Genomic DNA, 22461 nt, shown 5'->3' with positions numbered 1-22461 from the left:
CCGCAATCGCAATTTGGAGAAGGTATTTTTCCCCATCTAAAAATTGAGTCAGAACACCTAACACAGTTGGTTCTAATAGGGATGTTCACAAAAAATTAAAAAGTCATTTCAAACATGTAAAACGATTAAGAAACACCCTAGGAATAATTGTCCAAAATTTCAACAAAATTGAAAAAGCCTTTTTATAAAAAATCTTTATTAGAAATCTAGCATTATTTTAAATTTCAAGAACGCTTCTCTATTGGCCTGACGTCACTAGTTGCATACCCCAAGCGCGCGCCATTCTCATAGTGTTATTGTTTACCTGTTTGACGTTTCAGGTCATTTTATTTTGTTCTCTTCTTGTTTTATCAGGGTTAAAGTGGAGTTTTATAGTGAATTTGTTTAGTTTAAAGTGGGTAGACTGTTTGTAAGGACATGTTTTGGGTGGTACAAAAATAAACAAATAAAATGGAAGAAGGTTTTCAGAAAGCCGATTCGGATCAACTACCGACTGTAGTGTAGATGTAACAATGGTGTATGATTTATTGGCATCTTGTAAAAAAATAAATCTACCACAGCTTTACTGAGTGTATATTCTATATAATTTTCCATGTCTTCTTTAAGCTAAAAAAATAAATGCTTAATACTCCACAAAAAAAAATAGAGAAAGTTGTATGCATGCATTGTACGCATGCATATTGTATACATACATTGGTTATTACTTTACCTTGGTTAGGTGTATTAAAAATATTTTTATTCTTCTTCATGTGCCTTGTCCGTTGTGGACGTTGGCTATCATCATGGCAATTTTAATTTCATTTGAGGCGTTTCTGAATAACTCGATCGATTTTTGTCCAAATCATTGGCGTAAGTCATGAGTGTCTTTTCTTCCGGGTCCGCGTTTGCTCCCTATTTTACCTTGCGTTGCTCTATCAGTTGGAGTATACGATATTTATCATGCCTCATGATATGACCGAAATATTTAAGATTTCGTTTCTTAATTGTAAAAGAGATTTCTTTTTGTTTTCCCATTCGACGCAATACCTGTACGTTGGTGTGGGTCGCCCAGGATATTTTGAGGATACGTGGGTACACCCACATCTCGAATGCCTCTAGCTTTTTCATTAATGTTTCCATTATTATCCAGGCCTCTGCGCCATATAGCAAGACCGGAAATAATAACATTTTAGCAGCCGCATTTTTAGTGGGAGAGATATTATGTCGCAATGGGTGAAAATATTTCTCATGCATGTTGTTAAATGTTGCTATGTCCTTTTCAACTCTAGATCTCATTTCGGTTGTTTCGTATTTCGAGTTGACAACTGTTCCAAGGTAAAAAATATTTTTGAACTTGGGTATTATACATTTTCATTTCAACCAATCTTTTCACTAAATTATTAATGATTTTAATATAATATAAAGTCATACCTACATCCATATGTAGTTATTTCAAGGTTTACTTTTACTGTATGTATTATTAGAATCCCGTTTTTAGGAATATTCCAGTTTAAGGAATACAAATTTGAGGTCCCGAAACTTTTTCATTTACTCTTTAAGGGGTAGGTGCAAAATCTTGGTCCAATGCTATTTAAATTCATTAATTTTTTCGAATCCTGAGAAAACTAATAAGTATTTTTGAAAAATGTAAATGCAGAAAGACAATTACATTATTACCAAGGGCCGAAAGTCTCTGGAAAACTTCTATAATGTTTATTTTATTAAGTTAGTTCTTTAATGCCCGGTTGCACCAACAGATCTTAAGCTTAAGTCTTAAGATAAGGTAAGAATCTAAAATTATGGTGCAACGTAAGTGATACTCAAGGAGGCCCTATCTATAAGTAGAGCTTAGCTAAGCTGGAGCTTAAGATCTGTTGGTGCAACCAGGCATAAGTTAGTTATTTTAAGTTCTAGCTGCAACAAACCATTTCTTTTTCTGTTTTAAATTGGCTGGAACGGTAATAAAAATCTTGTCAGAACTGTTTTTTGATGTATTTACACACCCAGGAACAAAACACCACTTATTTGGCTTTATTTTTAATAATTAAATATGTAAAAAACTGCGCACATTCAAATACACTGAGTAAATAAGTATAAAAAACTAGTCGTCGATCAAAGACGTTACGACTGCTGACGTCACAGACCGTAGCCTCGCTGCAGGGTACCGTTTTTCTAGCCTCCAAGAAAATCAACATTATGAACTCATTTATCTTAAAAAATATACATTTTTAAACAGTTTTATGATTGTTACGTTTTTATATACCTTGTAATCTATTGAATTTAACTATATTTAAAAATTAGTGAACATCCCTATTCTATTTAGTGTCGCCCAGATCCGTCTTGGTTGATTGAAACCCTCTGGCTTGCTTGTAATACATGCTATATTTCGGATGTCAGGTGGATCATTCTTCTCCCAATCTTCTTACCAACGGTCGGTTATTTCGAAATTCCTTTCAATCAGTATCCTTGCAGAATCCAGAGGGTTTTTTCTTGAACGAAGCCTACTTATGTCTCTGTCGTTAATGCCAACGTGAGAGCGGAGCACAGGATCGGCGTTAATTTTTCTATACTCCCTGACAAGGGCATGTTCTCGACGGATTTGTGAGGGGGCTATGTGGCTTAGTGCTGGTAGCCAATACGTAGGCGTGGCCTTGATTGTACCTGATATAATACGTAAAGCCTGGTAAATAATAAATAGTAATAATAAATAATAAATAGTAAAGCAGATACTAATCAAAATCACCGATAGACTTGCAGCAAAAAATAATATTTGTTTTTATTTTTATCAAATAATTCCAGAAAAGAGACTTGCACTGTATAAATGTATAAAACAGTCGATTGGTTTCAAATGCATTCTTGATATGATTTGTTATTTGTATTAGATTACGTAAGAGAAAGTTGTTATTTATTTAGTAATTCGAATTTTCTGACTTATATTAGATACATAGTTACTACTCATGAAAAATATATTATAACTACGGTATAAAACAGATCAATAGTTAGATAATATGATTCGTAAGTAAGTCTATAATATAGTCAATAAAATATGTGATATTAGCGAATTAATAAAATACGGCGATAGGTACTTTAAATACTTAATTTTAATAAAATTTCTTTATAATAGTAAATTAATGGTAGGGGAGCCCAAGCGGGGATTTTTGCAGTTACTCGAGCGCGTCAGATTATCACATGGGGAGAAACCTTGTACCCTGGTAATGTACCTCTACTGTATACTGGCTCTTAATACAGGGGAGTTCGTTAAGGGGGGTCCGAAAAACAAAGATATCCTTAGAAAAACTCGAAATCGTCAGATTAAGATAAGGTAAGTTAAGTACATGTAAAACAGTGTATATTTAAAAAATCTGACGATTAGAGCGGGGAGTAAAGGCTTGATTATACTTAACGAGTACACTGGCAAGACAGCAATCTGTTACTATGCCAAGACAGTGGTGAGGGCAAGAGATGGTTTATACGGATTTGGCAATTTTTGAATTTGGAGGCGAGTCAGTTCAGTTTCGATTCACAAAAACAAGAAGTAGTGTACTTATGGATCGTAAAGCTAACATTAAAAGTACTTATATCAAACGGCTTATACAAGAATTGACGGATATAAATATGTATTCTGAGAAGGAGATAAGCGTCTTTGTACTAGATGGACAATGGATATTGGACATTGTAGACAATGGATTTTAAGAAGACCAAATCTCGCTGCTCCCGATTTGTTCGATTCATTGATTTTTATATTTCTTGTCTATATGTCGAATTTAAATTTTTTATTTTTATTAATCGCTTTTAACTCCATTATTTTTAAAACTAATAATTCTAAGCCGGTCATACCTCTAGAATCTATTAATAATACATAAATAAAGAAGACAAAATAAGGTAAATAACTAATTTTAATTAGAGTGGTGATTACGCAGAGGTATAACCAGGATGATCCAAAGGAGGAGGGTTACATCTACTTGAAGGTCTCTGGGGGTATGGAATAATAATGGTGTTAAGCGTATAGAGCTCAAAGTACATCCAAAAGGGGGGGGTTATAACCCCCAAAACCACCCCCTGGTTACGCCTATGGATTATGGGGTTGATTCCGATCACTTTTTCGCTGAAAAAAAATAGGGACTGTCATTCTTTTCATTATAAGTCACTTAATTTTTCAGCTAGAGACTTTTTTTATTTCTGTGGATAGATATGTTTAAATACTTTAAATTAGTTTCAACAAATTATCGGGTATAATATCACAAGAGAGTGAGAATAAATTGAAAATAATGCGACAGTTTTTCGAAAATTTGTTGTCTGGCAATAGACACGAGAGCCCGCAGGGCTCGAGTGGCTATTGCCCAATGACAACAAATTTGAGTAAAAATGAAGCATTGTTTTCTAATTTATTCTTACTGTCGTGTGATATTCGTAATATTATTTTTTAATACGTATATTATGGATATTTTCTTAAATGTGACAGTTGTCAAAACTAGGAAACTGGTTGCCATTAAACAGAAACAATCTACTTAAAAAAATTATATCGGTAATTTTCTACAGTAGATAATTCTCGGTATAATTTTAATCTGATTGGACAGAATTAAACACGTGATCAAATATCTTACTATACGATTGGAAGTTAAAATCATTAAAAAATATTCCTCGAAAAATGCATAGTTTTCCCGTCTTTTGACTTTGAAACTACAATATTTAGCATTTGACGAAGAAGAGTTAACATATAATAAAGTATAGCTCGATTACTATTGGTCTTAAAGAAAATAAAAAAGCGGTTGTGTTTTTTTTTTCAAAAGGTACATTTTTGTTAAGCAAAGTTGTTTTGATAAAACGAAAACTTTTTGAGTTGTTAGTAGAAAACTGATTAAAAACATTAATTTTATGAAAAAAATGTATAGAACATTTTTGGCTTAGCATGAATGTTTTTTCCACCCCCGTGATGGGGTGGCAACCACCCCCATGGTCAAAGCGCCTTTCCGCATCATATAGATTTTGATCCTTGGACTATCCACTACTTATTCTCAAATTTGCAAGCAAATCGATCCATTCTGTAAAAATTGAGAGGTTTTGTCCTATTTTAAGCTTCATTACTTGGACTAATACACTGCTCGCCAAAAATTAACAATATTGATATTATAGTAAAAAGTGTTTAAGTAAAATTAAATTTGCATACGTCTAATTTAAAATTTACATATGTTTGAGTACAATAGAAATTAGGTTAAAAGAGCAAAATTTGTGTACAGGACTCATTTTTGAAAAAAAAATTACTTACCACATTGTCATCTATTCTATGCCATCGGGATAAAAATCATTAATCAAGTTAATTATTTTTTAGGTTGAAAGTAAAAATATCGTTCCACCCGAAAGTACTGCGAATCCTATTCGAAGAAGTACGCGTTGTCATGAAAATAACGAAAACAGAGAGTTTGTCAGAAAGCTGGGAGCCTTCATGAAGTCAAATCGCACACCAATAGGGAGAATACCATCTTTAGGTTACAAAGAATGTAAGTTTATTCTTTAAAATTCGATATTTTCTTCTTCGGTAGTTCTGTTCAATAATACAATAACTATACTACAATCACAATAAAGATGCACTAGAAATAAACATACCAAGACACATTGAATGTTATGAGGAGTACTCCTCGTACATTTTCAAATTTCTAAGTACATATGACCGGTGTTACCTTAGCCATAAATTCCATCCATAAATTTTTTTTTCATATTTTCACAAAAATTTGGTATAAATTTATCAAAAATGAATAAAACAGATAATATTGACAAGAAAAATGTTATATATGTTACATATGTTTGGAAAAAAAATTTAAACCGGCGATGTATTGACGGTGAGTAGATAATGCCACTCAAATTCAAAAATCATATGTTTGTTACATATGTACTATGTACTATTTTTTCTAATAAGTCTTTGAACATTGTCCTAATATCACGGTGGATGCAGATTGTGTTCAGATAAGGCAACCCTGGTTGTCTAGGGTCCCAAGCAACTATATCTACCTACGAGAGCCAAAGTATTTCTTTATTGCTGGTTTATACAAAAAAAGATCTTTTACTATTGACTTATATTTTTCTTTTGTCTTTAGCGAGCATATCCTTGACGTATCTGGGGAGCACTATATAAGGGGAAGAAAGGCTTGATGAACTTTCGAGAAGGTTTAGTGGTTTGTGGGTCTTTTTTGGTATTAAATATGTCTGTTGGACACTTCAAAACTGTTGTCATTTACATAATATTTACTTATTTGCGACGTTGGCAAATTATATTTGAAGATGGAATTAAATGTATTAAACCCCGGTTAGCTAACCAATCGGGACAGAAAGTACCGGCCCTTAGTGAGGATACTGGCACCTTTCATATTGGAAGAATTGTCTCCTAAATTGTTTACAACTTTGCTAAAGTACGCCTGTAAAACAATAGATTGGATCGAAAAGGGCATCAATGTAGACTGAATATTTTTAAATAACTTTAGTTTGTAGATGACATCGTTCTCATTGCTGACAACTTTGAACATGCACAGATAATGATGCAAGAGTAGAGCTCTACTGCCATAAAAAGAGTGGGTCTTAAAATATTTTTTAACACGATTTATAACCATTTAATCCACAGCAATATAGTGCAAGACAAGAATATCGAGCCAGTTGACTACTACATACCGAATACGGCGTCCGAATGTTGACTACTACATACCATGAGGTCCGAATACGTCGAGAATAAAATAATCAAGCTGAAAAGAAGAATAAACCTAGCTTAGGCTACATTTGAAAAGATGGAAGAATACTTTAAGGCCAGAGATTACAATGTCTCTGAAAAAAAGTATTTAAGCACTGTCAGTAATGACATGATGTAGAAACCCTCACACTCTCAAAAACAGCAGGGAGTAAACCACAAGTTGCGGAAAGAGCACTCGAAAGAATAATGTTTGGAGTTTCTATAAGTGATAGAATATCTATTTCTGCTATACGCAAATGATCACTAGTAGCACCAGTTATTGAAAGAATAACAACATTAAATAATACCATATTATTTTATTTTAAAACAGTGTTTAGTCCCATAATTTTCCACGTGTCTATAGCATTTAAGAAGCCTTGCAATTGATCTAATAGAAATAGAATGAAATATAGATTAAGCAACAGTGGGGAGAGTATGCAACATTGTCTATTTCCTTTTAGGATTATACATTCCTCTTTCAACTTTCCGTTAATGCGAATGTATGCTGTTTAATGGATGCCAGTATAATTTTTCTATTATCTTCATCTTACGACTGTCAACTCCTTTATCTCATAATATTTTAATTAACTTGTAGTGTTTTACTTAGCTGAATGCCTTTTTAAAATCAATAAAAACGGCAGAGGTATTTCCGTTTACACATTTAGTGCAAATAGTGCTTTTTGGGTTCCTAATCCGTTTTTAAAACCAAACACAGTTTGAGTTTAATCTTGATCTTCACATTTGTTACTTATTCTACTGTGGATGATACGTAGGAATAACTTCAAGGTATGACTCATAAGGCTTATAGGTGTATAGTCATTTCGGACGTTGTTTTTTTTTTGGAAAATTATGAATTATAATTGAGGAGAAAATGTAAACATAATTGAGGAGCTGAATAGATTAAAGATTGTAATAAATACACTTTATTTGTTTGTTAAAATACTTTTTATTTTTAGTAAATTTGCATGAATTCTTCACAAGAGTACAAAAACTTGGAGGCTACGATTGCGTCACAACAAATCGTCTCTGGAAGTCCATATTCGATGAAATGAGCGGCCATCAAAACAGTACCAGCGCAGCTACAGTGATACGACGTCACTACGAAAGGTAAACAAACTGTATTACTAATCAGATTTTTTGCTTTTAAGATACACAACACAGCTACAAACAGGTATATCAGAAATCGTGATGACTTACGCTACTTGCACACACACCGATTTTGGGAAGGCGATATTTTACTGATGTGGCAGGTGCTTGCAGACTCACCGGATTTCTACGAGTCAAACAATCAGTTGCTTTGTTGTCGAGACAGGAGGTTACTGAATAATCATGAATCCTAAACAAAATTTTATCTTTATCCTCCACAAAATCGCTTTTCAAGGCGCTGTAAACTTCTCTCCATGCATCCCTAGTAAGATTCCTGTCCTTAATTGTATTTAAAGTTTTATCCCACAAAAGAGGTCTTGCCTTCAACGAAATAAGGATATAGTCACCCATTGCAATCGTAATTATATAGCAAGTACTACCAAAATTAAAATTAAAACGTAGTACATACAATTTCACCTATCAGTCTACTGGAATTGGCCGATAAAAGATCGATGTGTATGCAACACTATATTTGTCACATACGGTCGTGCCGGCGATGGTTCCATGACATCTCGTAACGCGACAGTTCGTAACCAGACAGATGGTAACGGACAATTTGTAACAGCGACAGTTCGTAACGGCGACAGTCCGTAACTATACAAATTCGTAACGGTCAATTCGTAACGTCCAAATTGAATTATTCTGTTTATTTTTGTTAACGTGGAAACTAATTAATTTTATTACAGTTATAGATGAAATTATGTTTATCAATTTAACGAACCAGTATCAAGATAAACATTTTTAAGGCATTTCATATTTTTAAGGCATTTAATAAGGTACAATATTTTTTATAATTTATAATTATAATCTTTCCTTTACGAAATGTTTACTTAGAAAGTTGGGAATGTCTAAAGACGGTTGTCGGCTTAAAGATTTCACTAATTACTTTATTATCCTTTTGTCTAGGTAAATGCAAATTTAAGGAACAACAAAAGGGATAAATTTTAAAAAATATCGGTAAAAGTTTTTATGTATTTAAATATTCGTTTCTGTTTAAAGACTTTTAATATATTCTCAAACACGAAATATAAACTGTGTTAAACATGTTTATCCCGGTACTGATTCGTTAAATTGATAAACATTATTTCAATTATAACTGTATTAAAAGTTAGTTTCCACGTTAACAAAAATAAACAGAATAATTCAATTTTGATGTTACGAATTGTCCGTTACGAATTTGTATAGTTACGAAGTGTCGCCGTTGTCTGGTCACGGTCGGCGATACAGTGGCAGTGGACGGCTGCTCACCGGAATTTTACCGGCATCGATCAGCGGTCGGGGTGTGTGCAGTGTCCCGTTCTCGCATATGGTTCACTATTGGAATTTTGACGGCCGGTATAAAATCGACCATCCAAAATCGGTGTGTGTGTGCAATTACGCTTAGATCCAGAGCCCACGACGCAACTGTTTTAAAATATTGGTTGAAAACTAGTTTTACCTGCAATTGGTTTACAAGCAGTTTACAACATCTCTAAAATCTGCCTCCGCCCATGGTGAGACTGGATTTGAATCAGTTGTGTTAGGTACAATGTTAAATGTGGCAAAATGGTGTGTATAAGATAGACCAATTTAAAAACTAGTTTTTAAAAAAGTTATTCGGTTTTTCTGAAACAAAAAATACATGCTTTTGTTCGCAAATCTTTTTCTCGGTTACAATTAGACATGTGAACAAATAGTACCATGTTCAGATTTTCCTTAAATTTCCAATGTGAAAAAGTTTTCGTTATTCTGAAAACTCAATAGATTAATATTTGTTTAATAGCCGCTTCATTTTTACTCCAAGTGACAATTGTAATGTCTACACTAAATTAAAATAAATGTTTAAAATAAATATATCCTCAAGTTAAAAATAGTCCTTAATTATTCAGTAATTTTTTTATACTGTAGCGATTTTACTGTAACAATAAAACGAGCAGTTCGAATTTATATACGAATGTATTTATTTATAAAACTTTACAGTACGAATTCTATCTTATAACTAACTCTATTTATAAAATCGTCCGTTATTTATACCAGCCGTTATTGTCTAGAATGTTCTGCCCATCTCCAGTCACCGCATGGCTTCCGCTGTCGAACTCTCGATCTCGTGACGAACTCATTCCCCTCGCGCGCCAATCGCCGCGTCGTTCTTCCCAGATGTTTCTGTAAATGTCTGGCTGTCGAGATGGAACTTGTTACTTGCGGTCGGTAATTCGTCACAATACTATTGAAATATCTAAACAAAATTTTTGATCATTCTTTAATTTCCGTAAAATTTGAGTAATCTTAAAATATTTATCTCCTAAAATGTTTTCCAAATGTTCGGGTAATAACATGCTATACAAAAATTGCAACGTAACTGCGATCAAAAGAGGAAACCAGATTCAATCGGATTGCCTCATGGGCAAATTTCCGTGATTTTACGGTGATATATCATACGTCATACGTATTCCAATCAAAAAGTAAAAAAGGTTAAGCTGTTAAACTGATATCTTCATATATGATAAATTATAGCTTTCTGATGATCCAATAAGTAGTAGAGTAAATCATTCTAAAATTGACTAAAACTTACTAAATATAGGTAAATCATTGTTACTAAATAAGAAAAATCCTTTGCCTTTTGTGATTATTTTTTTTTTCCAAGAGCTTCAACTCGAAGGATTGTAACTTTATATAATTTATGTTTAATTCTTAAATTACTTTCAGGTTCTTATTGCCGTATGAACGCCATATTCACGGTGAAGAATATAAACCATTGCCTGTATCGGAACGAAGAAGATTGAAATACAAGCGAGGTAGCGGCAGTTTGAGCGATGCAGAGTCTAGTAGTGACAGTTCTTCAGTACCTTCAACGTCCAGAAAAGCTTCTGTATCGGAACCGGTGGTTGCCGAAAGCAAGGTAAGTCAAATTCATAACTAAGATTAATATTGTAAAAATTAGTATGAAATATATAGTTACCTGTCTTCATAAGACCTATTCAAGGCTTCTGTCTTCTGAATCTCCAAAGTATTTCACCTACATGAGTGTACTTAATGGCACTGGATGGTGACAATGGTTTTGTATAAGATTCCGAGTTAAAAATAACCGCTGCTATCAACTAATTTTCAACGAAAACTTTGTTTTCGTTTATAAATTCGCAAAGTCTGTTAGTTCGTTCGTTTGTTTGTGCGTCGCCGCCCCTGCAATACTTGGAGCGGATCTACCGATGGATGCTGATATAGTTTTATCTACTTAATCCAAATGTAAAAATTGCATTTCGATATCTCGAACCATCTTTGAGATAACTGACCTCAAAGTCGAAAAATCGAATTTTCGACTTAATGATGTCTGTTAGCCGTAAAAAAAGTTTTCGTTATTATAATGCTCGCATTCTTAGCTTGTTTTTAATAAATGGGGCATTTTTCAATCTGAACAGGCCTAAATAATCCTTGGTTTATTAAAATGGATTAGATATAATTATGAATTTTTCAAAATCTATTTTCACAATTAGTTTGGAGGTAATGCTGGGTTAGTGCAGCAATGAAGTCTGAACTGCAGACTGAAATCGAATTGGTTCTATTTTGGATTTCTTACTTGGTTTAACAAATTTCAAAAACTCCCATTTTGTTCGTTTGGAATATTATCTTTGACGGATCAGACAGGAGGAGAAGAGAGAGTATTTGGCGACGAATAAAGAGTGTTTTTAATCCTTTTCATTTGAGAATTTTACTTATTTTATTGGTTAAAAGCCTTTATTATAAGGAAGAAAAGCTTTGGTATGGTCAGTGTCTGGTTCTTTAGATGGATATATGGAGTTTTAAGAAGTAATATATGAATGTAAATAGATTTTGATGAGTGAGTTTTCGGTAGAGTAAGAGAAGCGTTGGGATCCATTTTTCCTAATCAGGACATCTAGGAACAGGATGAATGGTGGTATTGATTGATTCTTCTTTACTATTGATGTCCATCAGAAATTTAGTCAATGATTGTGGTCCGTGAGCCCAAATAGAGAACACGTCATCTACATAAATATCTCCACTATACTTTGGGTTGTTGGTCATGTTTAAGCATAATGTTTTGTTCCATGAAAATATTTACTAGTGGAGATATAGATGGGCCCATAACTAATACAAAATCTTGTTTATAAATATCATTTTCAACTTGATACTGAGTGTTGTCTGTGCAACTACAACCTTAGTGTACAAAACATCACATTCCGAATTATCAACTAAAAGCGTGGCTATATAGACTAGGAGCCGGTATATGTATAGGGAGCGTTCAAGTATTACGTAACGCGATTTTTGACCCCCCCCCCCCCCACCTGCGTTACGTAATACTTGAACGGTCCCATAGATGAAATTTGCTAATCATTTTAGGCACGATAAGACCCTATAACTTAAATAGTAGAACCTAAAAGAAAAGGTATAAACATTGTGCCGTCACTTTTTAGTGGCACATGCGTCGACAGTGGCGCATCAAACTTTCCACTTATGGACGGAATAAATAAATTAAAAGATACCCTCCCATAATTCAATTTTTTTCCTTTTTTTTAAGTTCTATGTGATTAAAAATAAAACTCAGTATTATTTTAACCCACCACCCCCTTCCCCCTTTCCCCGCCATCAAAAACTTCATTTTTCGTTAAATTCATAAAATTTCAAAAAATTCATAGGCTTAGTTGAGGCTTTTACAAAACATGTATATTTTTTATAGATTCATACATATATTTATAATACTCTAGATTGCGCTTTACGATCTTAAAATGGGTGACGGTTGCGACAGAGATAAATGAGCCTATTTGGTCGGTAGTCTCTTTCTAATTCAAGGGGAGTATCGACGACGTCACTATCCTACTCTGTCGTCGAGTATTTTAGATTGTTTGACAGTTCGAGCGCATGGCGACGAGAACTGGTCGTTTGTCTTCGGACGTGGATAATCCTGGTTCGAATCCCATACCAATCTTTACTTTTTTTATTTTTTATTTAATCATTATTGCGTTTATTAGATATTATTACATCTCTAAAATAAATCTATGCAAAGAAATATATAACAAATTAAGAAAAACTGTGTAGGTACCTATAGATTTTTAAAAATATAAAAGCCAATGTTATTTTTTTAATAAGTTAATGGTAGAATAGTATAAAGTAATTAAAAATATTCGTAAAAAATTACCAATAAGTAATATCAACATAATGTACCATCGATTTATTAATTGAATCGGTCATTTCAAAAACAACACGAGTCACATATTCCTAATTTTACAGAAGAGCAAAGAAAACTTAACTATATAGTCGAAAGATGGATGAAATGGATGACATCAAAATTCAGAGTTATATTGTAGTTTTGTTATTAATGTTTTTACTGGACTGGTGTCGTTTTTGCACACAACGTTTTCTTAAAGGAGTCTATTCCTCTCAAAAAGTTAGTTTCTCAAAATTGTGGACTTTGCTGTTTTTGAAATGACCGATTCAATTATAAGTAATTAGACATTATTTTTATTTATGAAACTATTGACTTTTATTTTACTATGCAGTTCACAAATTATGTATTCCAATATTAACTTACTATACATAGGTACATTTATTATCTGCTAGATTTACTTAAAGGTCCATTTTTCAGATGTAAAAATATCTAATAAACGCAATATTGATTAAATAAAAATAAAAAAGGTAAAGTTGGTATGGGATTCGAACCACGATTATCCACGTCCGAAGACCAAAAACCATTTCCCGTCACCACCCGCTCCAACTGTCAACACATATTACTCGATAAAGTGGGATATTCACGTCGTCGATATTCCCCTTAAATTAAAAAGAGACTACCGACCAAATAGGCTCATTTATCTCTGTCGCAACCGTCACCCATTTTAAGATCGCAGGGCGCAATCTAGAGTATTATATATCTATGGATTCATAGGTTGAGTGTACATAACCTCAAAAAATTAAAAACATTTTTTTTTTCAAAAAAGCGTAAAACTTTTTTTTAAGATGGCTGGAGGTCTATTTTTTTTATATTGTATCAAACACTATGTTTTTAATTTTTTCAGATTTTCCCGTAAGGTGCGCCACTTTCAAAAACCCAAAAAACCGTTTTTATGGGGTTTTTGGGGGGTTGAACGTGTTTCTCCCATTTTTAAATGTTCTAAAGGACTCCGTTACTTTAATTTACATATAACCTATAAAAAGAACATTAACTTGATCTATTTTAAAGTCTGTAAACTAGGGAAAATCCCCAAAAACCCACCAAAAAACAGTTTTTTGGATATTTGAAGATGGTGAACCAAACGGAAAAATCTGAAAAAAAAAATAAAAAACATAGCGTTTGATAAAATTATAAGAGTAGAAAAAAAATTAGATCTCTAACCATCTCCAAAAAAAGTTATACGCTTTTTTTTCCAAAAGAAAAATTTTAAAAATTTTTTGAGGTTATGTACACTCAACCTTCGGATATATAAAAGACAGACATGTTTTTTAAAAGCCACAACTAAGCTTATGAATTTTTAAAAATTTTAAAATTGATTACATTTCACCTAAAAAAATAGAAACGAAAAATGAAGTTTTTTATGGTGGGGGAAGGGGGTGGTGGGTTAAAATTACCCTGAGTCTTATTTTTTAATCACAGAACTTAAAAAAATTGTGTTCTGGGAGTGAGGGAGGGTACCGTTTATTTTATTTATCCCGTCCATAAGTGAAAAGTTTGATGCGCCACTGTCGACGCATGTGCCACTAAAAAGTGACGGCACAGTGTTCATACGTTTTCTTTTGGGTTCTACTATTTAAGTTATAGGGTCTTATCGTGCCTAAAATGATTAGTAAATTTCACCTATAGCGACTCTAAGGGCCGGTTGTTCGAACGCTAATCAAAACTGATCATTATCAAATATTTAATTACAATTATATTTGATTAAGCGTACTTCTGACAGATGTCGCATTTTGAGGTTATGTTGACTGATTTATTTTATTATTTTGGTTTTAATTTAAAATAAAACATAATTAAACTCTTTCTGATGTTAATTTCTTGTTTTTACTTAAAAATCAATAATAATAATAAGCAATTTTTAATAATTTAAGAGCTGCGGCTATATTTTAATTACTGTTTTACCTACAATCAATAACTGATTAGTGTTTTACATGTATTTTTCATGTCGCGATTTGATTCCCATCAAGAAAATTGATTACAATAAATGATTGATAATAATCAACTTCTTGATTAGCGTTCGAACAACCGGCCCTTAGTCTAATATGTCTACAATATCAAGACCAATACAAACAATAACCGCCAAAAAACTTTATTTTTCCAGCTCACTATTTTAAAATAATCTTTATCTACTCTATGTCATATTATGTATAAGTTTTTACTTTGTGAAAACTATCATTATAGATAGTAGTGCGTGAAGGATTTAAAGTGTGCGTGAAGTAACAATGTATTTTAAATGGGATTTTACTTTTTCGCACTGTTTTTTGGCACACTTTCATATAATCAAATATCCTTAACTTTCGCGTTGTCATGGTGATGATATGTGAGCAATAAATTACACCAAAGTTTTGACAGTTTTGTGGTTTGAAAGAAGTTAGAATTTTTAAATATCAAAGTTCTAAAAATTGTAGAATAGAAATGAATTCCAGTGACGAAGAGTTACAGTTTTTTTATTTGTTTATCGTAGATAAAATATTGTATGAAACTGTGCGTGAAGTACTTTTTGCGAACTTACGCGATGTATAGCACCCCTAATAACACAAAACATTCCATGAATGTTCCTAGAATGTACACACAGGACATTGAAAACATTCCTGGAATGTCCCCAAATGCACACGAATGTCCCTGGAAAGTCCCAGGAAAGTGCTGTGTCAGCATTTTAAATATTCTTAGAATGTTCTGTTGGAACATTCCATGAATGTCTACGAATGTTCTTTGGACATTCACAGTCTATTTTTTAGACTGAATGTCTTGTTGGAACATTCCATGAATGTTCTTTGGACATTCACAGTATATTTTTAGACTGAATGTCTTGTTAGAACATTCCATGAATGTCTACGAACGTTCTTTGAACATTCACAGTATATTTTTTAGACATTCACTGAAATATATCGTCAGTAATGTGACAATACCTCCTATATGTTTTTTCATGAGGTTTGCAGGAGACGAAAAACATTTTTTAAGGTCACTTTCTGTTTTCGTACGTATTCTGACTTTTTTTGTAGTAAATAGATAGTTGAATTTACTGCAAAACAAGTCAAAAAATATATGAAAACAGGAGGTGGCTGAAACAAGTTTTTAGTCTATCTTACAAATCTCTTTAAAAAAACAGATAGGAGGTATTGTCACATCACTGACGATATGTGGCCATACCAAATAATACATCCTTGATAAATATAAACATTTTTATTGCAAAAAATCTTTACATACATTTTTTAATGTAATTTACTGACATTCCTAAATATTATAAAAAAATGTGTCACATTTGCTTTGTAAACCTTTCTTTTGCTTTTCGTAGCCACATATTCCGTTTCCTTTCTGGTTTTTTGTAGACCACTTCTCTCAGCTGATTCTAAAAGAAAATAAAATAAAAGGTAATTTTTCTATCCTTTACAATTAACAATCAGAAGAAATATTATTTACAGGTAATAATACGCATAAATAATAATAATAAAAAAATAAATATTAAATAATATTTAAATAAATAATAAATAATATTTAATAAATAAAATAATAATAATGAACATTTTGTATTTTGACAACGACATCCGATGTGGAAGTAGAAACCTTAATAAAATTATTTTTTCAAGTAAATTGTGGCTTATTTCCCCATTAGAATAGTTAAATACAAAAAAGCCACAAAGAAATAGATTTTTCACAAACAAATAAGTATTTAGTATTCATTATATTTATTGTTTTTATTATTTACTTTAATGTCCTATTGGTACATTATTTGACAAATAATGACATTTCGAAGTATGTTAAGTACGATATAACGCCCTTGGGCATTAAATTTAAATAACGACTTAGATACTGTCAAGTTGACAAATATCAACCTAAGTAAAACTATGGTTACCACAATTACGTTACTACTGTTACTGGTAAATGTACTTATTTAAAAACTAATCAATTCAAAATTCATTCAAATTTTTCGCATATAAAGAATAATTTAGTCGGACATTAAACGTTGAAGGCACCACAGGTATTATATAATAACGCTTTCGGTCAACGTATGTCCCTCAGGCCGAAGGCCCTTGTTAAAAACACCATTGAACTCAAGCGTAATTATCCTTATAATACCCTTGGTACCTTAATAACTGTAACATAAGATTATACCTTAATTCTTGTTTTCTATTTCTGATGTTTTTATTTATTTACATTGACTATTAATCTGTTTTGTTGTATAATCTACTTCGCAATAATTATGTGATATATTTGACTTAAAATGAATTCAAAAATTTTTTGTAGTTGGGCAACAATGTCAACTTAGATCTCTGATGTAGATAATGAATTACAACAGTATCTTATATTGTACGGACTGTATTATTAATTAGGTTATGCATATACCTGTGTGACATAAGCTATTGGAACAGCACAGTCTCTCAAACGAACAGATGAAAGTGAAGTTCTGTCAATATCTTTTTCTAAAAAGTGTTTTGAACATACTCCTCTATTAACAAATCTGATCTATACTTCATGTCTTCTTCGCAGGATCTTCTGGAAAGCTAAAAATACAAAATATATGCATTACTAAGCATTATTAACAAATTTTAGTTTTAAATAAAAAATATGATTAATGAACTCACAAAATATTATAAAACAGCTTAGAAATTGTTTATTAGTATAGTCGGTTCCCCAAACTCAGACACAACTGGCTAGTGATTTTAGTAGGTAATTTTTTTTGTTTTTGGCCAATTTTGCCAAAATTACAGTAATTATTAACTATTTAGTTATTATTTTTTTTTGCCAATTTTACCAAATTGGCAAAATTATTTACTAAAATCACTAGCCAGTTGTGTCTGAGACTCGGTAGTACTGAGACTGAGTTTAGCAAATCGACTATAATATTCTGTGTATTCATTAGTTGGTACTGCATATTATAGTGTGTGGTCTACCATCCTATTTATAAAGGCATACATCAGCAAAAACGCAAAAAGAATTATTTTAGTTTTACAAATCCTTTTGTTATTATCTCTATTTACTATTTTAGTTAGGAATAAGCGAAGTTTGTGGCTTATTCACAATTATTATTAAAATAATAAATGGATATGACCAATTATTAACTTATAAAATAAAATAATAATTCTTCTGATTTATGCCTTTTATTCACTTTGTTATATCTACATTACTTAAAAGATTTTTTATGAATAGTATTATTAGGGTATTAATAGTATTAATTTATTTTCTGAAATACAGGGCATGCCTTCGTTTACATATTTGCATACTAACCTTTTAATAGGGCTTTTCATTCAGTCATTTGTTTCGAGCTTCTGTCATAATAATTGAAACGTTATTCCTGCAGATTTTTTTATCTACATTTGTTTCTGCTACTCCAACTGCGTTAAAAACAGGACACCATTTTATGCACTATGTTAATAATACTATTAAAGCTATTATAAAAGTATCCGAATTAAAAAAATATTCTTAAAAAGCACAAATAATACAAACAACGATTCACAGCAAGGCAAGGCCGGGCAAGGTGGCCAAGGCCAAGATGAAGATGCCAAGATGGCCGAAGCGAGGTCGTTGGTTGGTCGCTTTTTGGCACGTGATGCCCTCTCAAGCGCCATGCACAAAAATATATGCACGGCGAATTTGAAAATGAAAGCAAAAGAAATAAATATATTGCATCTTGGGTTTTGCATAAGTTATAAGTATTTTTTTATTAACAAAATCGCATTCCAAATTGAATATTCGCGACCAATAATTTTTATTACATTTGTATGTTTATAATATTGTATTAATTGAACTTGGGAAACTCTTTAAATTTGACATATTATTGCACTGTAGGCCTAAAATGTCACTTAGTTTGTCTGGTATGTTATAAGTAATGTTGTATCTGTTACACGTATGTATTATTTCGCAACTTAAAATATAGGAACATTGGTAGTATGTTCACAGAATGTCTTATGGTAACATTCCAGGAATAATTTAAACAGATGTTCACCGAATGTTCCCTAAATGTCCAGGACATTCAAATATTGATAGAACTTTGGTAGTACATTCCTGGAATGTTGTGTGTTGTTAGGGACCCGCTCCGCTGTCGCTCGTGATCTAAATATCGCGTGCGTTCGCAAAAAGCTTACTTCACGAACTGTTTCATAAATTAATTGGAAAAGACTGTAAGACTTGTACGCACTTCTAAGTAGGTCAAACCGGCAAACGAGTGTTTGTTCTCAAAAAAATTCATAGTGTGTAAAAAATGTTTTATTATCAGCTAAGTACTTTCAACACATAACGTGCCATCATCAGAGCTTCCTAAAAGGACATTTAAGATAAGATTTTTTTATATAAAAATGAAAGATTGAAAATCTTACGTCCTTTTATAAAACCTTCATATAAGAGCAATTGCTAAACGACACAATAATAATTTTCCCAGGATCTATGTTTATTATTGTGTCGTTTAACAATTGCTCTTCTATGAAGGTTTTATAAGAGGACGTAAGTTTTTCAATCTTTCATTTTTATATAAAAAAATCTTATCTTAAATGTCCTTTTAGGAAGCTCTGATGATGGCACGTTATGTGTTGAAAGTACTTAGCTGATAATAAAACATTTTTTCACACTATCAATTTTTTTGAGAACATACACTCGTTTGCCGGGTTGACCTGTTTCATAAATAACTATTTTGAAGACGATTTCCGGAGTGAAAATCGAAAATTCAAATAACAATTATAAAATGTAATTTTCATTACAATTAATTCTGGCTTAATTATAAATAATCATATTAGGCAGCATAATTTTTCTTGAAATCTTTTTAATACTCTTTATAGTAATGAATGGTATTCTAATATTTTACTATTTTTTTAGGAACATGTTAAAACAGAAGGAAAGACATCTTCGTTGCGAAGTATTCGAGTGAAATCAGACAGACAAAAAGATAAACAACTTCAAAGTGAAAAAGATAACGCCAATAACAATAACAACAATGAAAAATGGCAGTCACCGATAAAGACGGAACAGACAAATGGCAGTAAAGCAAAAGTAGAAAAACTTGTTATTAAAACAGAAAGTATGACAGTAAAAACTGAGCTGTCAACAGTGATAACTCAATCCCATCCAGTAAAAATAGAATATGCTACCGTTAAAAGTGAAACACAAAATGAAAACGCCGAAATTAAAATTGAAAACAAAAATATACCGGTTACAATTTCAGTGAAAATAGAGACCAACTTGCAAGCCGAATCCACTCCTGTTAAATTAGAAGAATGTCCTTCAGTGAAGCTTGAAAATGATCCAGTTTCACAAGAACCAGATAATAGTAACGTAAAAGTTGAGGTAATACCTATCAAGACAGAACCACTTACCTCAGCTGCCACACCAGTAGCTATGAAAGTACCGGTCAACGAGATAATGTCTCCCGTAGAAGGCAAAGAGAATATTCCAATTATAAAATCGACAGAAAACAATGTGGAGATTATAGAAGTCCCATGTAGACCTAGGGTTTCAGAAAGTAGTCGCGTCGAAAATGAAAGTTATAGAAACAACTTTATTCATGAAATAAAGAAGCGGAAACTAGATATTCTAAAGGAAGGTGGTTTAGAGGTCACGCCGGTTAGACCTGCTGTACAAAAAGATGGAAGGCCTTCTGTTATACAACCACCCCCTGTCCAGCTTATACCCAAATCGATTAAATCTGAAACTATGCCACCTCCGACCAGTGTTCCCTTAAAAAGAACTCATATATCAGTTCCTCCAACATTAAATATAAGCCAGATACCCACTACTCCGACGAAAAAATCTACTGGATCTAGTTTTAGTTTTGTTAACGGTGCATCGCCTCCAAAAGTAGTCCAATCCAGATCCATTTATTCCTATTCTGAGAAAACTGTTTATGGAAATCCTAAAGATATTTTAAGCCCCATGGTCCACGCTCCGAAATTCGTAGATACCGTTTCTAGACACACCGGAGGAGATCCAGTTGATTTGTCGGTGAATAGTCCACAAAAGCCTATAGTTGAAATAATGCGAGTTCCTCAGACTTCATCCAGTTCGCCATACAACAGAGAAAGTGTCACTAAAAACTTGTACAAGACGAGTTCTATTATGGACGGAAGAAGGTTAGGTCCCAACTTAGAAATCACTTTAGTTGGTCCTAATAATAAAACCCATCCGAATAACTTACAGAAAATGTACAACTATCCACCCCATTCTACATCCCAAGCTTCTTTACCACAAAAACGAGTGCCCACTAATTATTACGCTTCTTCAAAACCGACAAAAGGCGATGAAAATGGTAAGTTCAAATCAAACGGTTCTCATCTGCATCATAGGGCAAATATGGACTTGAATTTACTAATGAAACAGGAATCCGCCAAACCCGCGACAAGTAGACAGTCCCAACAGAATTTAAAGCAGTTTTCAAATCCTACAGTGCCAACATTTCCACCGTATTTAACACAACTTTACGAGCAAGCTAGTAAAGGTATATCGCCTTATTTACCGTTCATGGATCCCACGATGTACTACACTGCCGCTATGCAGAATATATATTCGAGTAATAACTTAAACTCTGCACCGATTTTGCCCATGCCCACACCAGAGCAGCTCAAATTGTATGCCGAATTAATGGCCCACGGCCGAATACCGTATCCTTTCCAAATGCCTCACGATAATAACAAATTGAAAAAACAGTAAGGTTTTTAATTTTACAGGAGAATATATATGTTAAGGTACGTATCCATACGTTGGTGCTCCGTGTAGCTGCTCAAATGGATACGACATGCGCTCCCCTACATACAGGGTGGGGCATTAGTGTGACAAAGTCCAATTATTCGTTTCTCGTTAGAGATACGAAAAAAAGTTTACATAAAAGTTGCGACACGGATAGAATAATAATTTGGAAATATTTTCAGATATACAGGGTTACCCTTATTGACAGGGTGACACAAACTTATGTTTTTGTAAATGGAACACCCTATATATTTTTACATTTTTGAATTCTCCTCGATGACTTCTTTCTCAAAATATAGGGTTTTGTAATATTGTACGATGTAGTTTAAAAGATAATTACGTTTTATTGTTAATTTCGTAACAACATTCCCACCCTGTAGAATTGTAGTGATTTGACATCAAAGTTTCTATTTATCGTCAAACGATTTTTAATATAGTCTACTGTTGTTAAACATTAATAATATAGCGAAAAGTTTAATATTAATGTACAGGGTTGGTCAAAACTCGGAATGATTATTTTCTGAGTTTTCTTAAATGGAACACCCTGTATTTTAGTATTCTAATGAAATGATATTTTATGGTGCTTTTTCATTTCTTAAGCATTCCCTATACCTAAGTGCTTTAATGTTTGAGTTATTCGTGATTCTTTAATCCAAACATTAATTGCAACAAAAATTACGTGACATTTTATTAGGTGGCTGTGCAAATATTCAATCAAAAATAATTTTTCGAAAAAAAGTAGATAAATCTAGACTGATCCTTAATTTATTAATTTTGCATGAGATATCCAAAT

General features: G+C 32.5%; 1 protein-coding gene and 1 long non-coding RNA gene across 2 annotated transcripts in view; one reads left to right on the top strand and one right to left on the bottom strand.

The window, feature by feature from the left end:
• The window catches only part of LOC114324733 (uncharacterized), a 350807-nt gene extending 328696 nt beyond the window's left edge, over positions 1-22111 (top strand). Inside the window, exons 5-8 of the mRNA XM_028272566.2 lie at positions 5309-5477; positions 7651-7801; positions 10526-10718; positions 19806-22111. Of these exons, the coding sequence (XP_028128367.2) occupies positions 5309-5477; positions 7651-7801; positions 10526-10718; positions 19806-21632 (2340 nt within the window). The 3' untranslated portion in view covers positions 21633-22111. The remainder of the gene's footprint in view (positions 1-5308; positions 5478-7650; positions 7802-10525; positions 10719-19805) is intronic.
• LOC126888105 (uncharacterized) lies at positions 16167-18595 on the bottom strand. The gene is made up of 3 exons (XR_007699396.1): positions 18225-18595; positions 17343-17500; positions 16167-16347 (listed from the first exon to the last, which is right to left on the bottom strand). It is a non-coding gene; the product is annotated as an uncharacterized LOC126888105 (long non-coding RNA).
• Positions 22112-22461: the final 350 nt, after the last annotated feature.

This window comes from Diabrotica virgifera, chromosome 1, assembly GCF_917563875.1.
Source record: "Diabrotica virgifera virgifera chromosome 1, PGI_DIABVI_V3a".
Lineage (NCBI taxonomy): Eukaryota > Metazoa > Arthropoda > Insecta > Coleoptera > Chrysomelidae > Diabrotica > Diabrotica virgifera.
The sequence above is the reverse complement of the archived record's forward strand: the minus strand, read 5'-3'. Positions and strand labels throughout refer to the sequence as shown.